Consider the following 27,567-nt stretch of genomic DNA (forward strand, 5'->3'; position numbering starts at 1 on the left):
AGACTTGAGAGGCAGCTACAGGAATCCTGTGTCACAGACAACCCATGAATAGTCATTCCTTTTGGTGGCGGCAACTATTTCTTGCTGTTATACCTTTTGGGAGGTTTCTAGCTGTAGATAACTGTCAAATACATTCCTCTCCTCATCATATTTATTTCAGCATCGAATAGCCAGCAGGAAGCAGACTAGGAGAGAAGGCAAACATGATTCTTACAAAGTCCTTTTTATCTGCAGATCACAGTACCATCATCCTTCCATAATTTAAGGGGCAACTTGCTCCGTGGAACAAATGCCCAAGGGCAGAGCACAGGCCTTTCAGGACAGAGCCGGTCTGTGCACAATCTCTGCTGCCTTAATTTGCAAATGCCACTACATCTTCACATGTGCCTTATGATGCATCCTAGTCCTTGGGTCTAGGGGATTTACTTAATAGTGCCACCACAGAAACTGCAGAGAAACAGGAATGCATGAATCTCATTCTTGGTCCCAGAATCAGAAAGGATAAAAAAAAGCCAAGGTATAAGCACAAAGTCAAAATTAGCTCTTTTCAGCTCCCTCCCCCAAAAGCACTTAGGTTTAGTTACTGCATTCAAACAGCAGCCCTTTAATCAAGGAGTCCTGCTTATTCATGAGGAGAACTGTAGCTAGACAAGCCTTTCAAACACTAGTTCTGCCATCTGGCAGCAGCACTGAGACTTGTTCCCAGACACACACAGAGTGCTGTTAATTGCCCTCACGTGGAATTCCAAGGCACTGCAATTGTTCTGGCATTTAAAACCTCCATGGGCTCCAGATGTGGATTTGTCTTTGTGGAGGAAAAGGTACTGCTAATTACCAAATATTTTGCGGGCCTCCCACCCCTCCCAATACTTTTCATTTTGCTCTCCCCAGTTATATCTGTTGTCTTCTACAGCACCAACAGCAAACAAAGCAGATTGTGTAGGCCTGCGGATGAGTATCTTAAGGAATTCGTATCTAGGAATAATGTGTGTCACATTTCTCTTGCTTTCCCCGCACCCGTGGATTTGACACTGAGCAGCTACCCAGTGGAGAACAATGATCATCTGGGGGATTGCTTCGTAAGCTTTTCTTTTTTCAAATTAATTTCAATTCATAATGGAAAGGTCACAGACATAACCTCTCTACCAAAAGTGGCAACTTTGCATTCTTGAAGTGATACATGGAAGGAAAGAAGGGAATAAAAGTAGTTGAACAGACTTACATTTTGCTTCAGACAGATTCTGGTTAGGTGACCAGACCAGCATGCCGAGATTCTCTCTCTCCTGACTTCGCCTTGCAAGTTTGGCTTAAGAGAAAACAGATACAAACCAAGTTACAGAGAAAGTAATTTCAGATGCAAAATGAATACAAAAGTGACTTATCACACATCTGCAGCTTTTAATCAAGATATAAAACCCATCCACAGAGTTAAAACCCCATCTTCCCATTCCGACCTGAGGCTTTTCCTTGTTTCTTCAATGCATCACCCTCTCTATAACACGACAGATACTGCACACTCATGCAGTACACTAAGCAACATGCGTTAGATCTAAATTAAAAGTTAATTAATGTTTCTCTTCCAGCACACTTGATTATTTTTCTTCCAGCCATCATTAAATGAAAAAGGGAGGAGCTGGGCTCAGGCAGAAGGCTCCAAGCCCTGGACATCATGAGACTGTGGTGTGCAGACAGATTAACACTTCAGAGTAGGCATATGCATAAAACTTCCCACATTACAGCTCTGAGCACCTCCTGCACCATCCCTTCTGTGCCTCCATCCCCCATACAATCAGGAATGCCCACCCAGGTGACACTGGGTCCCCCAGGTCACAATCAGGTCCTAGTCTCAACTGCTCCAGAGAAATCCAAATGCATTCACACCCACGCTGAGACACACACCCACGCTCAGACAAGTCTGTTTTTAACCAGCTTAACACCTGGCTGGCAGGAGAGCTCTGAAAGTCTCAAGTGAAGATCCACAGCTGTGCATAGTCAGAAAAAGCAACTTCAAACTAAGGTATGTTTCAAGAGCAAGCTCTTGCCAATTGCGCTGATGTTTGGTCACAAGCAGCCAAAAGAGGAGGAGGAGGAAGAGGACAAGAAGAAGAGAAAAAAAAACCTCCCTCATTTGAGGCAGCACACACACAGGCAGGCCAACCACCCGCCCTGGCAGAGAGAAACTTGCAAATCTTGTTATGAATGAGTACCTACAGTACTATTTCCAGTACAAAATGTCACATAACACTCAAGTTTTATGCAATATTTCAACACAATGCTATTTTCTCTGTGCTGTGCAATTAGACATATAACCACCACTTCACGAAGCATTAAAACAGGTCAGAAAAGATCTAGTAACACAAAATTACATTACAGTCCTATGAACACTCAGTTTCACGACCGTTTTTAACCTGAAATCTGCTCAGCTAAGAACAGTCAGGGTTTAGATGACAAAAATATTTTAACAATAAATTTAGAGCACAAATAGCATGTACTAAAAATAACCACCTGTTGGCAACATATTTACACTGAACTAGCAGGTTTTTTCATGATAGACACCATTATCTTTCACTCAGTTTTCGGGAATGTTTTTTGGTTTTTTTAGTAAGGCTAGCAGAAGAAAGGCCTCAGTGCAGAGTGGCTGTTACATCCCTTTACAGCATCATTCCAAGCACAGCTGCAGTGCTCACCAACACTGTCCCGTGCTTCTGGACAAGGAATACCAGGATGAATTCTAACACTCAGCACTTCAGTGACAAAGCTATACAGATAATTCAATTTAATCTGTTGTATATTTAGTGTAAAAATAGCCACATAAGAAGGGCAAGGGTTACTCTTTTTTTAGGAGAGCAGATCAATCTAGGATCAATGGGGTTTGCTTGTTTAAGCAACTGCAGTTAAATCAGCGCAACTTGTGTTTAGAGAAGCTGTATACTGGCAGACAAGAAGATCTGACATTTCAGGTAATCCTGCACTTTCATTTAGCTACCCACCAGATATCTGTAAAGTTTCTGCCACAGCCATTAGTTCCATATCACAGTTGTCGTGGGAGCAAACACTCTGTAATCACTTTCCCACTGTTAGCTTTTCCATTTGTCCCAAGTCTGTCAGGAATCATGGTTGCTTCCTCCAAGAGGAAGACCTTCTACTACAAGCAGCACCCCCTAAACTTTGTTCCACTATCAGAATTCACAGGGAATGTGAACTTCCATTGCCTCTACCCAGGCAGAGAAGTGCAGCCCCAATCAGGCACAGTACGATGTTGCTTTTTCCACAGCAGTTCCCATCCCTCTTTTTTTTTTTTTTTTTTTTTTACCCCTAGAACATACTCCTACTCTACAGACTATATGCTAAAACACAGGAGAAAACCAATCCAGCTTAAAATTCACTTTGTGAGGAAAATGTTGTTTTTAAAGTTTGTCCCATTTTACAGATGTGGTTTACTGCACAAGCGCAAAAAGTTCTACTGTGCAAGGGAGGAGATGAAGCAGGGCAGAACACATTTATATCAATATTATTCTAAAAAGTTGCGGGGGCTTTTGGGTTTTTCCCCCTCTGGAGCTGAGAGGACACATCTCAGAACCAGCGTGCAGAAATACCTTGATTTGCACAGGAGAGCAACAACACGAGGCTCTCCATCCCTGGGGATTCCCTGAGCTAATGCACAGGCCTGGCACATGCAAGAGCAGCACACTGCAAGATGTGAAACCCCGATCCACAGCAGCTAAGGCTCTCCCCATGAGCTGTCAAGTCAGGACACCTGACAGGGAAAGGGAAACGGGGATGTCTGCAAACAGGAGCTACCAAAGGTCACTGTACCAATGTACACACATCAAGTCCCCCCTACACGTCAGAAAGTACCTTCCCTCTTCTTCTGACCCCTCCCCTGTTTCAAGTTAGCCATGAATAACTAGCATCAGACAGAAGGAAATACGATGGTTCAACAGCACCACTGCAAAAGAGAGCATGGGAAGTTGTTTCCCCTTCCACCATTACTTGACAAACCAAACCAGGAGATCCACCTGAGCTTTAACAAAAATAAAAGTAATCCAACAAAAAAGCTGTTACCTTTAACTCCATACCAGTTCCTAATTTTCTACCACATATCCTTAGAGACAAGGAAGAAGAATAAGGAAGCAGGGACAGCCAGAACACGTCCCTCAACCACAGCACCAGTTTAAACTGTTTCAAGGACCACAGATGGAATGGACACCATACACGAGGAGAGCGCAGGAAGGCAAAACCCTGCCTGCAAGCAGGAGCCCAGCACTGTGCAGCTCCAGCCTGACACATCACATTTTATTTTTCTTCTCCAAGTTAGAGAAGAAAGAGCCAGAATAAACTCAGTGGAGCAGAGGCCTCTCAAAGAGCCACCAATCACTCTGTCATCTGTTACTTTGCTTCTGTGCAAGGCAGCAGCGCCAGCTCCCACTTGAGTTCCTGCACTCTGAGGGACCTGCTTCGTCTCCAGCTCTCCCCAAGGATGCTGCACGATCCAGCCACAGCTGTGAGCCATTCAAGCACTTTACATTTCCTTTTGACACCTGTACTGACCTCTTGGAGAAATGATCCTCACCTCCCACAGATGTCAAGACACATTTTGCTTCCAGTTCCATCCTGCCCAAGTCAAAGTGAGGCTTGGGCAGGATGCCTCCAGCATTTTTCCTTCTCCATAACCCTTTCAGTAGTCTCTGGTGTTTTTCCTGTTGCTGTTTGCACAAGGCATTTCAGAGCTACTGAAACCCTCTGGATTTCAAAGCAAAGCACACTAACACATGACTATGTGACAGCACTGCAACACACCATGAAGAGAGGGACCCTGCTCTAGTCAGCTCCTTCTGTTATTTAGAATCTGCAAAAGGTAACTCAGAAAAGTAGGTCCACGATCAGATGCTCGTTACAAATACACACTTCTGTACCTTCTCTGGAAAGCAAACATGAGCCTTAAAGTGTAAAAGCGCTTGCCATAGAACTACAGGGAATTCTTCAGCTATTGATCTTTTGCAAAACAATGGGTAAGAAAATACCTCCAGATCTGAACAGCGCCTTTCATGGAGTTAATAAAGTTTATACAACAACTGAAATACCCACGGGTAAGGTAAGGATGGCAAGAGTGCCACCTACAAAAGCTACTGCTTTACTAACAGCACTTACTGATCCCCGCCCAACTGGTACCAACTCATTTTTAAATCACATGTTGCAGATTTTAAAAGAAAGTGTAAGAAACATCTCTTCCTTTTAATATGCAACCCTGAGCATTATATATAAAACATGCATTGTATAATATCCAAAGGTGAATAGATGCTTTTATTATTTGGAAGAGCTGGAGCTGCCATATAATAATTTAACTGCTGAATGCTTCTTAAAGCAATTTTGGATCAAGTCTAATGCATTTACTTCTAGTGAAGTGAGATTAAACAAGTGCTTCCATTCCCAACCCTGCATTTTCTTTATCAAAGCAGAACTTAAATTTATTGCATAGTGTAAAATCCCCTGTTTATGGTACCCATGATGGCTGTTAAACAAAGTAAGACAACGGAGGCACGGGCTCCCGTTGTACAAAAAACCTGTCTCTCATGGGTTCATTGGTATGACTCAGGCTCACGGTGTAATTGTAAATGCACAGCTGCGACACAACAACACAACACCTATGTGACACAGGAGAATTCAAACAAAATTCAGAGTCAGAAAAAAGCTTTTTCCACCTTCCCTCCCCACTACTAGCATTGGTGTCCCAAGCAGCAATTCAAAGACATTTGAAGAACTTTGCTGCTCATCTCCACTTCCTTCTGCATGTGACTTCTCCCTGAGTCAGCAGCTAATGCTTGTGATCCCCTTTCATTCGTGTTTTCCAAGGACTGCCTAGTCATAGCAGCTGGTACCTCACAGAAATACCATCACTGTACACACTATAGCAGCATTAAATGAAACAGAACTGGAATCCTGAAAACTGAGAAACATTTTTTAATTAAAAAGTTATAAATGAAGCAGCAGTTAGCTCTTCCTATACATGACTACACGCAGCTGGCACTATAATCTATATGCAAATAAAGTTCTGAGGGCATTTTAGCATCTGCCTAGGGAAACTAAAGCAACTATTTGGGTTTCTACACAGAGCAGCAGCCCTGGAAACATGGGGTGAAGGGCCTTCCTGCCTCAAAATGACTGGTGCTGTGCTACAAAACCCCACGGTATCACACATTACAAGTGTGTGTAAAATATTGCTTTAAAAATTACCCAGTTAAAGATTAATCATCCAGCAATGATTACAAAGGTCACTTCGCAGTGATAAAAACTATTACCATTAGAAGAACTGAAAGAGAAAATGAGAAAAAGCATAGATAGCAATAGTTTCCTTTTCTTTAAGGTAATCAAGTACAATCCATCCTAAGTTTGAGCTTCACATCTTTGTATTTTTATTCTTAAACCTTTTAAGAATACATCTGATCCAAGATGCCTTTCCAGTTTAAGAGCCAGCAGTAATGCAAAAGCTGTGGCCTACATTCTGCCCACAGCCCAGGCCAGACCAAACAATAAGGCCAGAACAGATGTTGAGGCCTCGCCTTTTATTTTTTTTTCTTGAATAATAAGAGCCCGCTCATTCTCTCCTGCAAGCAGGTGGCACCAATGTGCAGCCATAGATGAGGTCTGAATAACTACACAAGCAAACAGCCTTTTGTGTTGGGTTGACCCTGAGTTGATGGACAGTCTTTAAGACCAATTACGCTTCTCACAATTTACATATTTAAACCGCACAGAAAGGCGGGACTTCCCCTTTTGGTCGGAGCTCGCCTGCTGGAAGGTGGGGGGGCTCCGAGCCTCCCGGCCCCGCTGGGCCGGGCCGGGGCCACTGCCCCTTTCCCCCTTTCTCAGCACCACGGCACGGACCCTGGGTCGCTGGGGGGACTGTCCCAGAGCCGCAGGCAGCTAAAACCAGCCATGGACTGCTCACAGCTAAACCCATCCAGCGCAGCTTCTGGGGACAGGCGGGTCCCTCTCCTCTCCATGCGGAGCCGGCGGAGCCAGCGGGAGCCGGCAGAGCCTCCTGTCTGCAGCCAGCACACTTCGTGCTGAACTGAAGAGGACACCGTGCAGCCAGCAGCACAGAGGGAGCGAGGCTTTCCCCACCGTAAAGCCCGAACAAGAACACCCTTCAACGTGGAGGCTTCAGAGTCAGAGAGAAAGAGAAGTGAGTCACGTGGGACGGAGCTGAGCATGGCGACAGGAGAGAAGAGGGCGGTGCCGCAATTCTGGCGCGCAGCTTAAAAGAAACCTTCTTGCATGCCGTGGTAAGAAACCGTAATACCACAAACTGTTTGTCTCTTTAATCCATTTGAAGAACATGGGGGGATGGAGTATCCTCGTGTGCCTATGAAGTTTGTGAAGAGTGCCTATGTCAGGCCATATAGAAGTAGTGAGAGGCTGTTAGAGACTTGTGGCGAAGAAAAGCCTCTGTGTGCAGGCCAAAATAACTTATCCTTAAAAAGATGAATAACCCCATGTGATGGCCCATGTTTTGTAGTATGAAAGAACTGTGAAATTCTTCATGGGAGAGATGTTCTACACACAGCAGACTGTTTGTTTCCGGGCGGGTGTGCTGTTGGTGGCAGTTTGGGAACCACGTGCAACTGAAGGAAAACCTTTTCTTCCTTAAGCATAAGAGAAAGACTTTTCAAGAACTGCAACACTGACTAACATCCCATGTTCTGTTATCCCTTGTGTGAGCTGGATAAAAGGAGAGAAGTGCTGGAAAAGGGGGGGGGGGGAATTTACTTTAATTTTGTTTCGTTGTTTTCTCTTTACTTTTAATTCTGTTAGTAATAAAGCTCTTTCATTGTACTGCAACTGTTTAAGGTTTGTGCCTGCTTTGCTTTTTCTCCTAATTCTTATCTCACAGAAGAAAAATAAGTAAATAATGGATATTTTGAATCAAAACCACTACATTTAATTGGTGTTTCTGCCTGGTTTCGAACTCAACCCGCTACATCAATGGTGGAGAATGCGGGCAATTAATGAGCGCTGTGAGATGAAGATTAATTAGGAGAAAATAATAAGCAGAGCAAGTAGAAAGTTATAACATTAAGTAGAATAATAGAAGAAATTTGCTTTGTAGTAGTGATAAAAATTCTAGGGGTGGAGGTTTATGGCATTTGTTTTCTTTTAGCTCTGGTTTTGCTATTTTAAGTAACTTTTGGATATGTAAATTTTAAGAAGCGAGGGGTGGAATGTGTTGGGTTGACCCTGAGTTGATGGACAGTCTTTAAGACCAATTACGCTTCTCACAATTTACATATTTAAACCGCACAGAAAGGCGGGACTTCCCCTTTTGGTCGGAGCTCGCCTGCTGGAAGGTGGGGGGGCTCCGAGCCTCCCGGCCCCGCTGGGCCGGGCCGGGGCCACTGCCCCTTTCCCCCTTTCTCAGCACCACGGCACGGACCCTGGGTCGCTGGGGGGACTGTCCCAGAGCCGCAGGCAGCTAAAACCAGCCATGGACTGCTCACAGCTAAACCCATCCAGCGCAGCTTCTGGGGACAGGCGGGTCCCTCTCCTCTCCATGCGGAGCCGGCGGAGCCAGCGGGAGCCGGCAGAGCCTCCTGTCTGCAGCCAGCACACTTCGTGCTGAACTGAAGAGGACACCGTGCAGCCAGCAGCACAGAGGGAGCGAGGCTTTCCCCACCGTAAAGCCCGAACAAGAACACCCTTCAACGTGGAGGCTTCAGAGTCAGAGAGAAAGAGAAGTGAGTCACGTGGGACGGAGCTGAGCATGGCGACAGGAGAGAAGAGGGCGGTGCCGCAATTCTGGCGCGCAGCTTAAAAGAAACCTTCTTGCATGCCGTGGTAAGAAACCGTAATACCACAAACTGTTTGTCTCTTTAATCCATTTGAAGAACATGGGGGGATGGAGTATCCTCGTGTGCCTATGAAGTTTGTGAAGAGTGCCTATGTCAGGCCATATAGAAGTAGTGAGAGGCTGTTAGAGACTTGTGGCGAAGAAAAGCCTCTGTGTGCAGGCCAAAATAACTTATCCTTAAAAAGATGAATAACCCCATGTGATGGCCCATGTTTTGTAGTATGAAAGAACTGTGAAATTCTTCATGGGAGAGATGTTCTACACACAGCAGACTGTTTGTTTCCGGGCGGGTGTGCTGTTGGTGGCAGTTTGGGAACCACGTGCAACTGAAGGAAAACCTTTTCTTCCTTAAGCATAAGAGAAAGACTTTTCAAGAACTGCAACACTGACTAACATCCCATGTTCTGTTATCCCTTGTGTGAGCTGGATAAAAGGAGAGAAGTGCTGGAAAAGGGGGGGGGGGGAATTTACTTTAATTTTGTTTCGTTGTTTTCTCTTTACTTTTAATTCTGTTAGTAATAAAGCTCTTTCATTGTACTGCAACTGTTTAAGGTTTGTGCCTGCTTTGTTTTTTCTCCTAATTCTTATCTCACAGAAGAAAAATAAGTAAATAATGGATATTTTGAATCAAAACCACTACATTTAATTGGTGTTTCTGCCTGGTTTCGAACTCAACCCGCTACACCTTTCAATGTACACTTCAAGAGTGTAAAATTTTCTACACCCATACAATTCCAACCTGAGCTCTTCAGCAAGCTCTGCACACAGAAGCCCTGCAATCCATACACACACAGGAAGCACACTACCCCATCAGGAACATGAATATACCCCTGCACTCGCTCAGCATTGAGCAGCACACCTCTGCTAATCACAACGGGCTTTTGTCTAGACATGGCTGGGGTTTTGTACTGAAATGTCAAAGAGTTGGAGTTTGTTTAAAGGGAGAGTTAAGTATAAAATTAAGAGGACAAAATGCACATTTGATCAAGATTTTATCAGAGATCTCTTGCGAGCCTTTTTAAAACACCATCCACTTTTGTTTTAAGGAGGACAGCTGGTAACTATACCACAGCAATCCTGAATGCACACCCAGAAAGCATCAAGAACAAAGCCAAAGCCTGCAGCGCACGCCTCACGGTGAACCCATGAGGCTCACCTGCCCTCCTGAGCACACTTCTCCCTGCTCCACATCCCAGGGAGCATCCCCTGCCTCCCCGACTGCAGTTCAGTGCCAGAGCAGCTCCAAAGCTCCATCAGGACTGGGATGGGACTGGACCCATTCCACCCCACCAATCAGTACCAACAACAGCAAGCACCACACATGGGCTCCATACACCCTATGGCTACTCACCCCACAGCCCACGGCTGCCACACAGACCCACATTCAGCCAGTAACCTTGGGAATCCCTGCACACTCATAACCCTACAAACAAAAATACCAATGAAGCACCTCCACAGAGCCACATGGTGAACTATTTTAAAGTTTGTTAAAAATAGGTAAATGTATGCATAGAATCAGATCTGAAAACAAAGATACAATAAACAATCTAGTGCTGGTTTCTGTTCTCCCTGAACACTGACCCAACAAAACAACACTTCTTACCTTCCTTCCTTTTCTCCCTTTCACAGTATTTCCCTTCCACTTTCATTCAGTTGACCAAAAAGTTGCACAGGCATACCTACATGCACACAAGTTAGAATCCACATATAGAATTTAATATACAGAAAAGGAACAACAATAACACAGCAGTTTCCTCAAGTGCTAGGTCTCGTGCTGCTGACAAATATCTAGACACTGCTAAATCTATTTGAAGCCAAACAACCTACTGATGAGGAAGCAAAGATAAGGTAAACACATCCTCACTTTCCATCACAGATTTTGATTCTGCTGCCTCCCCTGATCTTTGACAATCAGCAACTCCTACATGCACAGCTCCACATTCATACAACCTCCCATTTCTTTACTAAGCCAGCTCTCAGCTCTTCCCACCCACTGAACGGGGTCCTCTGTTGCACTCCCTTAAGAACAAGACCAGCTGCTTGGGCCAGTCCTGCCCATTATTCACAGGCAGCACTCAGGAATAACAAGACCAGGACCAGCAGAGAGACTTCCTGAGCCTGGTACTGTATCTGCATCACTGGATTTAATGGCCCTTCATGGGAGGAGGGAATTAAAAAAAAAAATCCATCAAATAGACTAATCCTTTTTGAACCCATTTGTAATTTTGGCATCTACAACATCCTGTGGCAGAGTGCTTCAATTTAATTATATGTTTGTTGTCTGAAGGAGAACAAAGAAAGCCCATGCACACACTCCCTTCTCTACTCTGAAGCTGCTACCCAGTCATTTCATTTGGTGGCCCCATTTCCTGCCTTATGAGAAGCAGAGAATAACTGCGCCCTGTTCACCTCCTCCATGTCTCTTGCTGTTTTACAGATCTTCTACTACACTATTCTCAGTCATCTGCTTTCCAAGCTAGACAGTTAAGGCTTTTCTGCTTCTCCCTCGTACGGAGATGGGAAACAAGAATAATTCCTGTACTTTAGTTATCTTACAGCTCTGAGGAGCACGTATGCATGAGGGAGGGATGGGAATGGGGCACAACCAGAACTGTACACAGTGTTCAAAGAGAGGGTACAACACAGGATTATCAACATGCCATAATAAGGTGCTGTTTTGTTCTCAGATGCTTTCATAACAGCTTTTAACAATACGCTTGCCTTTTCATTATTACCATTGAGTTGATAGAAAAAACATTGTCTACCAAGATCTTTATCTGGAAAGGCAATACCAAATTTAAACACCACTGCTGTACAAACAGTTAAGGGCAGTTTAGAGACCACTACTGTACATATACAGTTAAGAGTTGTTCCACCCTACCCTCCCCCTCAATATTAGTTAGCACATAACAAGCGCCACCTGTCACAAGACTGAACGTGTTGCCCACTCCCTCCATTCAGCAGATGCCCACACTCCCTCCCCCTGCTGCCCCCTCCTCCCATTCACATACTCTCTTCTACTGACAAAAGGACAATCCAGCTGTAAAATATAATATAATCCAGTAGTAAAAATAAGATGAGAAACAAAAATAGCAAGGTACATAATTTGAAATGGGGAATACACAAGTGTTGCTTTATTTGGAGAGTGATAAGTGCAGAGTGACTCCTCTCCAACCTCCAGCTGCAGGACACCCCTGGCTTCCCAAGGTTTCTCCCCCTGGAAAAAGTGACACAAGGAGCAAGAAGCCAACAGAAGGGTTTCTCAGACCTTGTATCTCCCCCTATTCCCTTTCCTGTTAAACAGCAATGCTGCCTAGACCACTCATCCAAGTAGTCCCCACTCCTCAGCTCAGGCCACCCTTTTCCATTCCCTGGCAACCCAAACAAGCAGCATTTTACTCATCTTTCCCACACATTAAGGACCAGCTGGCCTGTTTCTATTGCCCAATGCAAGAAGAAATTTTAAAAGTCAGTCTCAAGCGTTCACTAAGCAGAAATTATTTTTTGGTATTTCTAGCAATACCTCTTCCCACCCATCAAAAGTTCACATGACAGCCTTCTTTTGAGATGGCTTAAACCAATTAGTGGAAGTAACAAGTGCCTAGAAAGCATCAGCGACATAAAATGTAGATTCTTGGTGAACAGAGTAACTGGTTTATTTTTTCCACCACACTTCAAAGAACCTTGCCAAGACGACAATCAGGAACAGATCTGACTTACTAGAACCCAGTCTCCAAAGAGCATGGGATGTGAGCACCTCTCCTCCTCACCCCACATCTCAGGAGATGAGAATAAATTTTTAAAAAGTAACAACCTGCTACGCTCAATGGCTTACGAATTAAGGCTGTTGAGCAAACTTGTTACTGCTTGGCAAGACAGTAACAACTGAAAGGCATGCAGACAGGACACACATGTCCCCATCTAGACAAGAGTACACCCAAAAGGACAACTGAGAGAGAAATTCCATGTTACTCTAGTCTTGCAGTACAAATAATTTTACATAGTCAAAAGAATCAATCAAGCACAGTCAGCTCTCAAAGACATTAAAGGTTTTTCATATTATTACTCTTTAAAACCTGGGTCAAATACCAACACCTTTCAAGGCCACGAGCAGATCATACAACAGAGGCAAACACATCTTCCAAACTCAGCTGAGTGCTTTGAGAGCACTTCCAAGGAAGGCTCCACCATGGCACCTCCCTAACGGAGGCAGTGCCCTCCAAGAGCAGCAGAATCAGGCCCTGCCAACACACCCAGGAGAGACCTCACCTCTGTGGTGAAGTCACCTAAACTAACGCATTTCTACTCAAAGCTGGTTTTATAGAGATGGCCTGGCTGGCAGAGCTGGGGAGATCACAGCCTCCTCTCCCGACACAGCCGCCTCCAGAAACAGATACCTGTCCTCAGGCCAATGCAAGCGTACAAGAAGCTTATATATCAAATCCCACCCAGCACTGAGTCATGCACGATGTGGTGTGCAACTGCAATCAACAGGCTGTGAGCATGCCCAGTTTAACCCACACAAATCCGACTTCTAAACGTCTGTGACAGTTGCATATCCTCCTCTCACCCCATCCATGACAGTTTTCCAGGTCCTTATCCTCACAGCACCCCTACCAGCTTATATCAACACACACGCAAAGCTCTGACTGCCAGGCTCACAGAGGCTGAGTGAGGTTTTCCCGACCCCATGTAAGAGCCCTAACTGTGGGTCATCCTCCCTTACCACCCCACTCTCAGAAATGCTGAAATTAAATAGGGACCCACAAATAAACACGTTTGTGATATTTCAAACCAGATCTTGAAAACTCAGTCTGCTTCCAGCTCTCCTTGGAGATGACTGGTGCATTCATTAGCCCACAAGCTCCCCAAGGCACAGACAGTCCCTCTCCTTCTGTCTGCACAGGGCCCAGCTCCACAGGGTGCTGTAAGGATAATATTCATACCCAAAAACACAAAGTCAGATTTAACATGCCCTTGAAATGCAGGTGGCTCCTGGATCACAATTTTCCAACAGATTTCACAAGTTAGTTTGTTTTTTCTCCATTTCTGCCAAATTCAGCGGCGCGGTAAGGACTATATTTAAAATGTAGCTAACGATCATGGCAAATCTTAACATTCTGGTTTTAACATTCAACTTTTAGTAAAATATTATCCAAAATAATTTGTCTGGTTTCTGTCCTTTTCCTGCCTTCAAAGAATCTCAGAACTAGTCTGCCTTGCATCTACATTAATAATCAGAGCAAGAACGCAGTATGATGACAGGAGAGGCTAAACAATTCATCACTGCTGAACACCAAGCACTGCCTTACACTCATTCTGCGGATTCCCACTTCACGCTGAATGTAACTGATCCTAAAAGGTGCCAAGTAACAGCGAACCAAGCCCTGGAGACACAGGCTCTCGGCAGTAAGTGGCAGCAAGTACACTTGCAGCCCAGAGGAACCAAACAGGGGCAGAGCTCTACAAAGATGTAGGATTTTCCTGAGCTGCCTCAGCTTTAGGATTACAAACGCTCCTTCTGCAGCGCTGGTATTTGCATACCACAGCATATTTACAAAGAAATCAATCGGGACACAAGCCCGGAGGTGAACACGGAGAAGAGGCCCACAGCACTCGGGGCAGCCTGCAGAAAAGCTCGTGGCTTTCTGCTCAGACGCTTCACGGAAAGGCAAACCGGCACGATCTCCTTCCCCACCCTGTTTAACAAAGAGGACAGAAGTTTGCAGGCGCAGGGCCCTACAGGCTCTCAAACGCAACCACCACGTGGTGAGCATCAGGAGCAGAGCTCACACAAAGAGCCGAGAAGCAGCAGGAGACAGGGGAGAGGGCTGGGAAAGCCTCGGCAGCCAGGAGACGGGGGAAGGGGAAAGCCAGCCTTTTTCCCCAGCCATCGCCAGGAGGAAGCAAGCACAAAGGGGACAGTGAGGCTAAGCAGATAAGGAGAAGCCAGCCGAATGCCAGGCTGGCAGTGCAGATAAACCGAGGAGCCAAGACACTGCTGGAAGGAGCAGAGTGTGGTTTGGTGGAGAGCTGAGGGAGGAACCCGTCTTGGCACTGCCCCGGGAGGCGAAGGAGGCAGAGGAAGGGCTTGCACAGCACCTACCTGCGCCGGAGCACGTCCCTCGCACGGCGCACGCTGCGGCACGGCCCTCCACACACACACAGCTACAAAATTAACTTAATTTTACTGCGTTCGGGGCCATTAGTCTTTCCAATCTGAGGAGTGAGATCCTATTCAGCACATAAATGCCTCACTATTGAGGCTGAAAATTCTTCTGTTTTCTCCAATTTGGGGGGCGGGGGAAATATCTTTCAGGCATAATTTATGCTCAGGGCAAAATTCTCTCTTCTTTTCTTCCAAAAACCATAATGATCGTGAAAGCAACCAGAGCGTCCCTGAGAGTATTAAGAGCCCAGAGGTCCTATCTTCCCTTTCCACAAATTAGAGAATGGGAAAAAAAAAGAAGTAGTGGCAATCCCCTAGCAGCTGTTTGATAGGCATACAGATGTGCCTTCCTGCACATCAGTTATGCTGCCTCACACTGCTCTCAGTAAGTTCCAAACGTGGCTTCCAAGTTCATTTGCTTCGCCCCGTGACTCCTGGGTAACTCCACAGAAGCAACCAGCGACTCTCTACCTGGCACCATACTGAGTTCCAGATACCTAAAGAGGCATTAAGCAATTGTTCCTGTCCTCCTACATCCAGTGTTACTACCCTGGCCACTGTGGAACAGTCTCCATTTTATCACCTTCTGAGCATCAGTGACCCAAAGGAGTTTCTTGTTCTGCCACCAGTTTCCTTCAAATCCCAGCCTCAGCTCCCCCCAGCTTGTACAGAAGTGCTTAATGGGGCTTGCACACATGAAGGCAGAAGTTAAAAAAAAAAAAAAAAAGCGCAGCAACAAGAACAAGGCAGCAAGGGAAACAAAACACGCAGGGACATAAAGAGGACAGAGAGCCTCAGGGGAGGGACAGTATTTAGAGTTACTAGAGACTGAGAAGCTAAACCATGCTAAGGTTGCTGGGCCTTCATAGAGGGGAAAGAAGTCTGTGCAGAGCATCTTGGAGAACCCAACAGCCGTACAGGTGCATATGCAGGCTGGAGCACAGAAAAGCTGAGACATATCAGCACCAGAGAAGAAAGCAGACTGTCAAAACTACAAGACGAGACAGGCCAATGAATACATATCATTTACCTGTAGCGAGGGGCTCTGCCAAGCATTTCGAGACACTTGTACCTTCCTCAGCAGAAAAGCTGTGTCCTCTTCACTTTTGTCCTGGCCTGCATTTTCTCTGTAACTTTCCCAGCACTATTTATTGCATTTACTGAAAGATGACCATTTTCCCTGACATCTGGATTTTCACAGGCTGCTATTTCAATAAAATACTTTAAAGAATAGACTATAAGACAAGTACCATGAAACAGGGTGTAGCAACCTCTATTCTTAGCGCAACTGAGCTCTGATCTGTGACCAGGAGCTGTAGGTACTGCCGCAATCCTGTGCATTTAAGTCTTCAGTCTTCTGCTCTGTGCCACTACTCAAATACAAATTGCTACAAGTCCAGTTATATCTGTGCTGAAAGGCAAGAACAAGTGTCAAAATAATTCAGGGTACATTGGTTCCACATACTTCTATTCTTCCTTCTACCTCAGAAAATCCATCAGTCTCACCTCCCCCCCTTGCACGCACACAGCCCTTCGGCAAGAGCTTTGCACACATTAAACCAATACTTGTTAGCATGGCCAGGGACCCTGCTGAGAGCCTCAGCTTCCTAAGACATGCTCCGATTGGTCTTACTTTCTAAAAACAAAGCTATTTGTAGTCAGATATTCATGATGCTGGTAGTGATTCTTGGCATAATTACTAATACCTAGCCTTAATATACCACAGCAAGGGAGGAAGAACCCACAGCCTGTAAAAGATACCAAGCTTCACTCAAAAATACTCAAGAGTAAACCACCTTCACCAAACAAAACAACTAAATCTCTTTTCCTATGCCAAATTTCTGCAGCATGCATTTACTGAGCAGAGCAATAAGAACATCTTATCTTACTCTACTTGTTCCTAAGATCCCACCCAAGTGATGCCCACAGAAGGCACTGGCTGGCTGTACTGGGCCCAAATACAAGACTCCAAACACGCTCTTATTAACACTTCTTACACCTCCACTTCTGCATGAGGGCATCCAGCTGCAACACTGATATGCTCACTCTTCCAAACCTCCACAGACAGCTCTCCAGTATTCTGCAACAGCTGTGGGAGCTTCCTGCAGAAGACATAACACGTGCTGCTGTGCAAGACATAGAAGCAGCAGGGAAATGGGATTCCTTGAAGCTCGAGACATCCCATCTTCACCATCATTCAGAAGGAATATGGTCCAGGTTTTCTCAGTAACTGAATGCTAGATCTTTGCACCCAGGTATTTTTTCTGGTATATCCAGCATAAGACTCAAACATCAGTGTTTCTGCTCCAGCAAGTCCTGAACACCAGCAGTGCTTCCAAGATTGTTGGCACAAGGCAGGGAGACAGAAACACCCCTGACAAGTCCCGAGAGATTCAGGATATTCTTTTCAAGGTCATGATTATCACAGGTACCAGCATTGTGTCCACACTGGTAAGGTACATGCTTGATCAACTCACACGGTCTCCAGAAAAACAGTCCCAACAACAACAGACCTGTAGCCACCTTAGGCACAGTACCTCAGACTGCCAGGCTGCTGACAGCTTGGCCTTTCTTGTTTCCCTGCCCCCACAGAGAAAAGACAGAAGGAAGGTGCTTACAACACTCCATAAAAAACCACTTTCTCATACGGTGTTCCAGGTCCACTGCCAGCTGTTCCAGACTTGCAGAACAGGACAATCCCACTGCATCTGATGCCATCCTGAACCAGAGGCATCAACTTACATGCAGGAGAGTTCAGATGTCTGCTGCTGCTGAGTTTGGTCTAAATCTGCAGAGTCCCCTCCAAAAGCCTCTATTTCTCCTTCTTCCTCCCCCACCCCAGTACCCCACCCCCAGACACAACAGTTCAATTGCATGTATGAACAGGTTCATCAAAAGACACAGTGAGTCCAAGAACAGTTCAACAAGTCCCAGAACCCTGGCACATCCCCTGACAACCTCAGCAGCTCCTTATGCAACTGCCCAGTCAGTATGCAGAAGAGTCACATGAGACTAGCACAGATCCTGGGAGAGCAGGTTTTAAGTTATTCCTGCACAAGAAAAAGGAGTGATAATTACGCAATGCCTAGTAAGATTCCCGGACTTTATCTGTTTGAGAATTCTTGCTCCCTTGGCTATAGCAGTACACCAAGAAAACTACACTCTCTTTTACACAGTTTGTTTAAATAGCAGTGCTATCGCCAGTAGAGAACTCTGCAGCAATTTCTAGGAAAGATGACACCAGAGCACCAGTTTCCACATCCCTGGCTTACTGCCCTTGGACAGTTCTTTTTGTGCAGAGTCGGTAAGGTTGAAAACTTGTTTCCGTCTGACACTGACTCATCGCAGCCTAACCAAGAGCAGAGCCCTGCTGAAGTCCCAGTGTCTACAGGAATAGAGGTACTACACATTTTTTCACCAAGCCCCACTTTGCTGGGTTGATGCTACTGAAAAGTTAAAGCTTTCGCAATGAGCTTCTATGTAGATTCTCAATCCCTAAAACTGATTATCAAGTGGCAGCAGGCCCAGCAAGTGCCCTGCAGCTCACACTCTGGGCAAGGCAAGGGCACCATGCCTTTGCTCTGCTGCTCAACCCCCCTGCAAGGAAACATTTCCCCCGTAGGAGCAGGGGAGAGACAAAAGGGATTGGAAACACACCAGGCATGGTTTGTAGAAACAAAATGCAAGCATTTGTCTCTTACAGGCATATCCTAGCAGAATATTACTGAGTAGATCCCTCCACAAGCTGTGTGCACACGTGTTGGGTGGTCAGTTGTTGCTCCCTCATCAACTTTATGATCGGTCATGTCCAACTTTGCCCTGTGATGCTGGCACCTTCCTCACCAGAGGACTCCATTCAATTCTATCAGCCAAGGACATGTTACCAATACCACTAGGAAAGCAGATTTTTGTGCTTTCAGAAGCAATTCCTTTGCTATTCCTACAGAACCATCAATTTTGGCCACTAGAAACCTTACCACAAGGGGAAGAAATACCTTTTTTTTTTAAATAGAAGCAGCAATTATCATCCCTGGGTTTGCCATTTAGCTATCCAAACAATCTCCTTCCAGGCTTCTTGGCTCTCCTGTATAAAACTCTTGAAACTACCACACATTCCTACCACTTCTGCCATTATTAAAAAACGTTGTAAAATTACCTTGTTCCTCCCATTTCTTTTGTTTGGGTGATTTCAGTATCATTCTCAGCACTGCCACCAAAAGTAACACTTGTGTACTGGAAGAGGAATTCCCCATGCCACCTAAATACTGGTAGAACAATGTACACACACAGAGAATAGAAGGAATGGTTCATACATGTGCTGTCTCCTTACATCATAATGTAAAGACGATCAGTCTTGTTCCCCTCATGCATCATCCAGAGGTGTAATGTTTCTGAAAGTTTGGAAACATGGGGAGTGAAAAGTACTTTTTTCTTTCCACCTTTCCTAGAAGTTTTCAAAGAAGTCAGCTGTAGGAACTTGGAACTTCATTTTCTCATTTAGGAATGAGAAAGTGTCATGCTTATTTGAGTCAGCTCATCAATTTTCACCAGGTATGCTTTCAAATAAAGCTCTTTAATACAGGGCACATTTGTCACTCTTCAAAGGTGAGACTAGAACATCACAGCACACTGCAGCAATAAATGTATTTGTTGCCAGTTGGTATATCTCTAAAATGAGACAAAGGAGGGACGAAAAGTGTCAGAAATAGGAAGTATCAATATTGTTAACTCAAACAGAAGGTTAAATATCCTGGGGGCTCTGAAATGGTACATAAATAAAGACCTAGTGTCATAATGCAAACGTAAAGAAACAAGTACAACATCCCAGTCTGCATGGCAGTGTCCTTCATTGTGACATGAAAACATCAAGGACAAAAAGTAAATCTGATGCCATGTTATCACTAATTAAATTAATATGTGCCAATTTTCTTTTTTTAAATGAAGCATACAAATTCATTAGTGACAGAAAACATTCTGAATAACTTAATTGCAGCAGTCATTTCCATTTAAAGCTTTTCACTTATAATCCTAAATATATTTCAAGAGTATCTTTTCTGATTTTTCCACAATGGACATGGTGAGAGCAAAGTGGACTCTGACAGCTTATAAATTACTCTTTTTCCCTGTCAAGTCCTCACATTGAGTACATCACATCCATGACTTTTCCACAGAGATTAAGAGTTGTTTCATGTACTGAATCTTGCCTAGAGAACTATCCGGCCTTCATGAAACACAATGCTATCATCCATGAATCAGTCCAAGGTGTCATTTACTTCTAGTTATGAGGACATGTGTTAGTCTGACCTTCTGACTTTGAGCAAAGAGTCCGCAAGACACCCATAAAACCATTTATTCATGTATTAAAACAAAGAATGAACCCAAGGGTATTATTTTCTTCTCATAGACCTAAAAGATCTGATCCTTGGAATGGGACTCCCTGCATTTCATTACTGATTCATTAAAAGACCTTACCCTGCTAAGTTGCTTTGCAGCCAGAAGCCCCATGTTTTCTCCTCCCAAGCAACACTACAACAAAAGCTTAGATCACGTGCTAGAATGCTTATGCAGTGCAGTTCTGAAGAGAAAGCTGTATAAAAATGGATTTATTTCTGGCTACCATAGAAAGTGACTGAGCATGGAACAACGATGCTATTGGAAAACCATGTTTTGTTCCCTGGAGCAGAAATAAGTCATTTTGCCTCAACGCCTCAATTTGCTCCTGCCTTCAACATGGGTGATACTCAGCACTCTGCAAACGTACATGCAGAGGGCTAGAAAGTCTAAGCGCCGTGATCAGGACAGTGTTCCACACTCCAGGGTAAAAAGAATTGCTGCACTTCATGAGCCATGAAAGGACTGATCTTGGGGAAATTTCTCACGATGCAGTTCAAAGTGAGAAGACCACAGAAAGTCAATTCAACTCCTGGTGGCCATAGCATCCCTCACACCCAAAGAATGAATCACCCACTGTTAACGGCTTACAACACAGGCAGATCACCGTGCCAGCTGAAGAACAACTTTCACAGTACAATGAACTACAAAAAAGTATTTTCTGAGGTGAAAGGAAAAAACAAACAAAAACAAACAAACAAACCCAAAAAAAACCAAACAAGAGAAGTGGAGTCCTGCAGGAGAGCTACAATACTTTGCAGTCATATCCCCAATTACGTCTAACTTTGCCAGTGCAGACACCACTAGCAGTTGCATATCTGGTTCCAGTGCTAATGAGAGCAGACACCAGCATGAGGCCAGTTAACTGGGCAAGTCTCTTGGTAGCTTTGTCACTTTTGCTTCAGACAAAAGATCATAAAATGGCTCCTGGCCAGAGTGGGCAAAGCAAAACCAGAAAGCATCCACTCCAGCCAGACACAAGAAAGGTGTCCGGCTGAATGCCTCACAGTGGAGTCTAGTAGGAAATGAGAAGCCTTGCCTACCTAGGAAAGTCTGCAGCTTCCCAGATATTGTTTAAGGTTTCACAAAACTCCTTTCTAAATAGGAGACCCCATAGGAAAGGAAAAGGAAGGAAGGTGAAACCAAACTATTCAAAAGTGATTGGACTTCCTCTGTAAGGGTTCAAATGCCGTAACTACAGCAGATTAAATTCACAGCCTAGTTCGGCTCACACAGGAAAAGCTTTCTAGTATAGACAAAGAGTTAGGCAGATCTGTAGCCAGAGATGTGCTACACAGCTTAAGCTTTACTTAAACTACTAAAAGAATATAACAGGACAGTGATACCCATATACCTGAGTTACCAACAGCCGTTCATGAAGTTCTTTCTTACACTCAGGAATCTCACTGCAGAGTACAGTTAACTTACCTGTAGCTGCTAAGCCAAGCAAGGACAGTTATGTCATAACTCAAATCTTAGTACAGATACAGGAGATGAGAGCAAATTAAACTGAGCAGTTACAGGTGAAAAAGTAGTCACATCACATTATGACCACTCTTGCACTTGCAGGGAGGCTGCTCCATGGTTATACTGGTATGATTGTATCAATTGCGCAGCATAACTTCACCAGGAAACCAAAATCCTCTGTGTCCATCTGGTGTGCTCCTCAGAGGCTGCTGAACCAAACCTTGCTTTCCTACTGTCAAGACAGATAGCAACCTTCAGGCTGAGTCGAAGGATGCTCTGACATTCTGCAATGTCTTTACATACAGTATCTTTGGAGGGAATACTGCCAAAATACAACAGAAGGACAGGGCAGGACCAATCCCACTCTCCCTTAAATCCCACATTCCTCCATAATGAAACTTGATAGATTATTACATGCCAAGAGAAAGTCTAGCCCTAGCTCAGGATGACTGATGCCAATAAAAAGGAATTTTAACTCTGTCTGGTAAAGTATTGGAGGGAAAAAAATCAGACTGAACCACCCAGTTATTTACAGCGCTGCAGACTTCCTGTTTTGATGCAAGTCAGCAAGATCTTCTGGAAAACCCAGGAACAAAGAGCAGGAGTTAAGGATGGTAAGTTAGTTCAGAGAAGCTAATGATCTATCTCTGTTAAGACTTCTGAACAGAGGAAACTCCATCTATGCCTCTCCTTTTCTAGTAGTCTCTCAAAAACTAATGCACAGGGAAAAGAAGCAATAAAGTAATGAACTAGAAAGAAAAGCAAGGTACCAGTCATAACAAAGAAGACAATCCCTGCCTTTGGAGTTTCAGATAAAATTCTCCTCCCCTTCTTCCCCAGTCCATCCTTCCATATGTGCCACATCAGTTTATTCCAACCAGGCACTGCTACTCTGCGGTACCAAGTGCAGAATATCTTTAGGAAGCAGGTGGGCAGAAGTGGTTCTGAAAAGTTCAGAAAAGTAAGTCTTACCTCCACACCAGGTGAACTGCCTGAAAAAGATCACTGGAGACAGCTATTAAAGAAAAAAACCAAACTATTGAAAACAAGACGCTTAGGTTCTAGGAATCTTCTTGTTCTTATCATAAGAGCTCCTAGACTACTAAAAAACATTTTAACATATTGCTAAGCTTTAATCAAGTCTCTTGACAACTTACAGTTGTGGAGAATCACAGGTGATGCGATAAGACAATACTGTGGATTACAACTAGCTACACAAAAATAAAAGTGATAGGACAGGAAAAAACCCACAATTCTTCCACATCATAAATTGGAAAAGAGGATAAATGGCAATACAAGGCTCAGCCTACAGTCCTCCAACCCACAGGGACTTGTTCCACTGACCCACCTGGGCTCTGGGTCACGGCATTTACACTCTGAAGTTCATGGATTCACTCCATAGCAGTTAAGTACAAAAGCATCCCCGGGGCATTCCCAGTATGTACCCTGCTATATTGGCGGAGCTGTGCTTTGTACAGTTATACTGAATCACCTTCCTGCAAGTTCTGCTGTAGAAGGCTTTGCTGGTCACACAGTACCTACATGGGGGATTTCTGCTGGGCAGCAGATGACCCACACCTCTGCCTCAAAGATAAACTAACAGTAGATCCCACCATCACAAGCCTGCACGCAGCCAGTAACTCAAAAAATTTGTAAAGCTCTAAGTGAAAAAGCCATGAGGAAAGAGCTTTGCCTGCTGACAGAGTCAGTCACAGTGTACTTAGGAATGATGGGCCTCAAGGACTGCTCTCAAAATACCAGCAACATTGCTTTCTGCTCCTCTGCAAGCATCTCTACAGCAGAATGTGGTGCTGCACACCTCTCTCTTCCAAGGCCCTGGACCAATTACTGAGAAAGATCATTCACTTAAAAGCATGAAATTTCACAGAGCTGAGAAGACACAAGCAGCAGGCAGCCAGACTTCCAGCAACTGCTCCTGCACCCGGGGGCTCCACCCAGGATCCTTCGCACATACTGTGCCAAGCAGGGACCAAGCCAGCACGATGCACTTCAGACTTGCTGCTTAGCCCACCAGAGTGCTCACACTCTGACAATTTGTAAGCAAATTTCCAGGAATAAGTAGCGGGGATTTTTGTCAGTAGATGGATGGATGATTTATGTTAGTGTGATAAACACGCCCTGCAAAAAATCTTATGATAACTAAGGAACAGCTACAGACCAATTTGTCTGATACACAAAATGCTCTGCTGGTAATACACCTTACAGAAATACATTTGCCAGAACCCTTGGGTGCATACTAGCAAGCAGGTTGATGAGCCAGTGTTTGTTTCATTCTTCTATAGGCAAGCTATTCCCACAAGGTGCTGACTAGGACAACGTCTGTTTGGCTTCAAGACCTAGGAGAAACTGTTCTAGCTACTCTAACCTCTTGCCCTCTTCTTGGCTCACCTGTGTGCCCATCTGTCAGAAAACACGTCAAACTACAGCCTGGTGTAATTGGTCACAGCCTTGGAGCAGCTCCTGCTTGTCCATGTCACGATAGCATCTCTTCATGGTAAAGTAGGTCACCAGGAGGCCTTGAACCCTGAGAGGGGCCTCCTTAAATTATGCTTCTACATCGGAGTAACAAGAGCTTATTCCCCTCAGGATGCCCTAAGGCTCCATTATAACTGAACCCAGGAAGATAATTTCACTATCCAATAGACTGCGGTTTTCACAGACCACAGCAGACACATTTAGGACCTGCTTTTAATCTCTCCCTTCCAAGAGCCAACTGAACACAAGTTCTGTTAAAGTCTCCAAATAACAGACACACCTTGCACAGAGGGGGCTGGAACAAACCTGAGCTCCACTACCAAGGACTTCTGATAAACATGGCAGGCACCCGGCACCCTCTGGCTACCTTGCACATGGCCAAGTGACAAATGCTGTGGTGTCTCTGTAGACCAGCTGTCCTCTCATCACTTCGCAGGTGACAGTTCTGTAGTTGTCATCCAATAAAGATTTTGAACTAATTTCCTGTTTTACACCATCATGGGGAAAATTACCATAGCTCAGAGGCATAAGACAATGAATGGTGTGACTGATGCAGAGGGTGTTTATTCAGGCAAGCAGCTAGAGAGAAATCTGGAAGAACTGAACATGCTTCTATTAGCATCACTTGACATTCCTTTCTCCAGTTTTTTGCAGTAGATGAGACCTTTGAGTGCTGGAAATTCTGGGCTTCAGGCACTTGCTTGAATCCAGCCTCCCCAAACACTTGCCTGAAGAGCTTCCCTGCCTTCTCTGGTACCTTGTATCCCCCTCACAGATTTTCAGGGCACAGATCTCCATATTTTCAGAATCCCTTTTCTGTGACTATTTCACAAACAAAAAGCATGGAGCAGAAATTGTCAAGAACCACCCTCCAAAACCTTTGTGTAAGGGGTAAGAGGGTTTCTCCTGAATCAGTGAAACTCTTGGCTCCGGGGCTGTGGCTGCTCTACCATGCCAGGCTTCACTCACAGACGTGACATTAAGAGGTACAACACCAAAGCAGTCAGACCAGAGAACTCCCCAGCTTCAGAGGTCCCTGGGAGCAGTTTTTCTTTCATGAGCAAAGCAAGAGAGGCAGCACCATGAACTTAACCTAAAGTTAAGATAAACCAGAGAAATGTGCCCATACATGAGCAGCACTGGACAGTCCAGGAAATCTGGTCCCTCATCACTCCATTACAGGCAGAGGGAAGGAGTTAAACTTTGAGACATGTCAAGGCCACTCATAAAGCACAGAAAAAGTCCAGCACAACAGAGTCTAAACCCAACACACATTTACTTATTACATATTTTTCTTCCTTCCAAGCATCCTGAAGAGGAAATGTGTAAATTTAGCCTCTGCCTTCCCTGTTAGAGACATCTCTCCCTCTCCCCCAGTGCACAAATGCAGGCTCCTCCCCAAGGTAGCCAGGCAAGCCAAGCACTGGCTGCACCTGCTTTGCTTTGCTATAAAGCCAGACAAAGCACACTGTCTCCACAAGGAATTCACAGTGGAATAGTTAATGCACCTTAGTTAGCCTGCAGCCAAAAACACTTCTGACTTTTGGAAGACAGATTACAAAGGAACATTTCTTCCTGTTCTACCTCCAGAACGTGAATTAGTCTGTTGTGGTCAGACCAGACTTCAGATGCATCAATTCTGTTAATACAACAGACCACAAACACTGACATCTCTTTCCATCTTAATTGTCACCAAATCAGACAGGAGGAATTCCAGCCCTGCCTTATAAAGCACAGTCTCTTCTCAGGCTGTTGTTTTCTTCTCTGATGTTTCACATTCACACACATTTGTCCACTCCATTCTCATCCCCACATTGAACAACACAGGTAGCTTTAACATAAAACAGAGAAAGCTAAAAGGTTCAGCTTTCTGCCCAAGGTCACACTGGAAGTCAAGCAATGAGTTTCCTATGGTGAAACACCTGTCATCATTTCCACCAAGTGGCAATGATTCTCACATGTCAGGATTTTAGGTGACTTTGCTTAATGAAACCAAGCTCTTTTGGGAGTCTTCTCCCTGCCACCACCTCTTACCTTCAGATGTCAGTGTTCTTTGCTGCAGGGCAGAGTACTCTAAACGAAGTTTACCTTTTCTTATTAAGGGAAGACTTGATGGTTGCCCCATTTGAAAAATCAACTCGAGGATATTTTTTCAGAACAAGATTTGAAGTCACTGGGCCAAAAGGAGGAGGAAGGGGAAGAAGCATCACCACACTATCTGTACACCACACTGGCTCACCTACCAACTGATTTCTCCTTCATTCAAGTTCCAGCCTCCATTGCAAAAAGAGAGGTGACCCAGCTGGGGGCCAAGAGAATACAAAACTTAAGAATTTGATGAATGCTTAGCTGTGGAGAACACACATGCAGAGTACAGCTGCTAATTACTCATCTTACTGGCTGGATTAACTGTACCCTGAAAGTTCTGTCCTGAACGGGAACAGTTTCTACTCTTCCTGTGGCACACAAATGTCCCAAGCTCATCTATGTGGACAGAAGTAAGTACCAAGAGCCATAAATGCTACAGGCAAGAGCATTCATTTTCCCCAATCCCAGCACAAGCTCATACTCTTGACAATCCAAATGACTGGAAGAGGGGAACAGGTTATTTTTCTTCCCTTGCCACTGCCCACCTCTTGTTCCTACACATCTAAACCCAAGAAGGAACCTATCAGTCAGCTTCTCCTATCAGTCAAGCCACTGGCAGTGGTCAGATATGCCCGAGAGCCCTTCAGAGGCTTGTGTCAAATCCCAGCATCCTACGTGCACTTTCCCCCATCACCGCCAATTAGTCAGACATCTACACAGAAGGGCCATTTTTGGAGTGCTGACAGCTTCCCCTGTCCAATTCATTCCAGAGTCTGTCCATGACCATTACTTCATTCCCTTGCTCGCTTCACTAACACTCTAGCTGTGCTTGGCCACGAGCAAAGACTATTTATTTATGGCCATTTGGAGGCAGTATTCCCACCACTTCCCTTAGTGCTAGCCCATACTCCTGCTCCACCCAGTTGTAGTTGCATGGAGATAGCTCACTACAAGGTAAGTTAAATAGCCAGTTAAACATCTGTTTTGACAGGAAGAGCTTTGTCATCCCACAGCTGTGTGACACAAATGCATCTGTGAAACAACACAGTATAACTGTACTGTGATCCAAGTGCAAGAGGGATCTCATGCCTGTGTAACAATGGCACCA

General features: G+C 44.7%; 1 protein-coding gene across 2 annotated transcripts in view; it reads right to left on the reverse strand.

Moving 5' to 3' along the window:
• The window catches only part of RCOR1 (REST corepressor 1), an 84,237-nt gene that overhangs the window by 40,332 nt on the left and 16,338 nt on the right, over positions 1 to 27,567 (reverse strand). For both annotated transcript variants that reach the window (XM_032111509.1, XM_032111510.1), the window contains one exon: positions 1,223 to 1,306. In XM_032111509.1, coding sequence (XP_031967400.1) covers positions 1,223 to 1,306 — 84 coding nt within the window. The remainder of the gene's footprint in view (positions 1 to 1,222; positions 1,307 to 27,567) is intronic.

The sequence above is a fragment of the Corvus moneduloides genome, chromosome 6, assembly GCF_009650955.1.
Source record: "Corvus moneduloides isolate bCorMon1 chromosome 6, bCorMon1.pri, whole genome shotgun sequence".
Taxonomy (NCBI): Eukaryota; Metazoa; Chordata; class Aves; order Passeriformes; family Corvidae; genus Corvus; species Corvus moneduloides.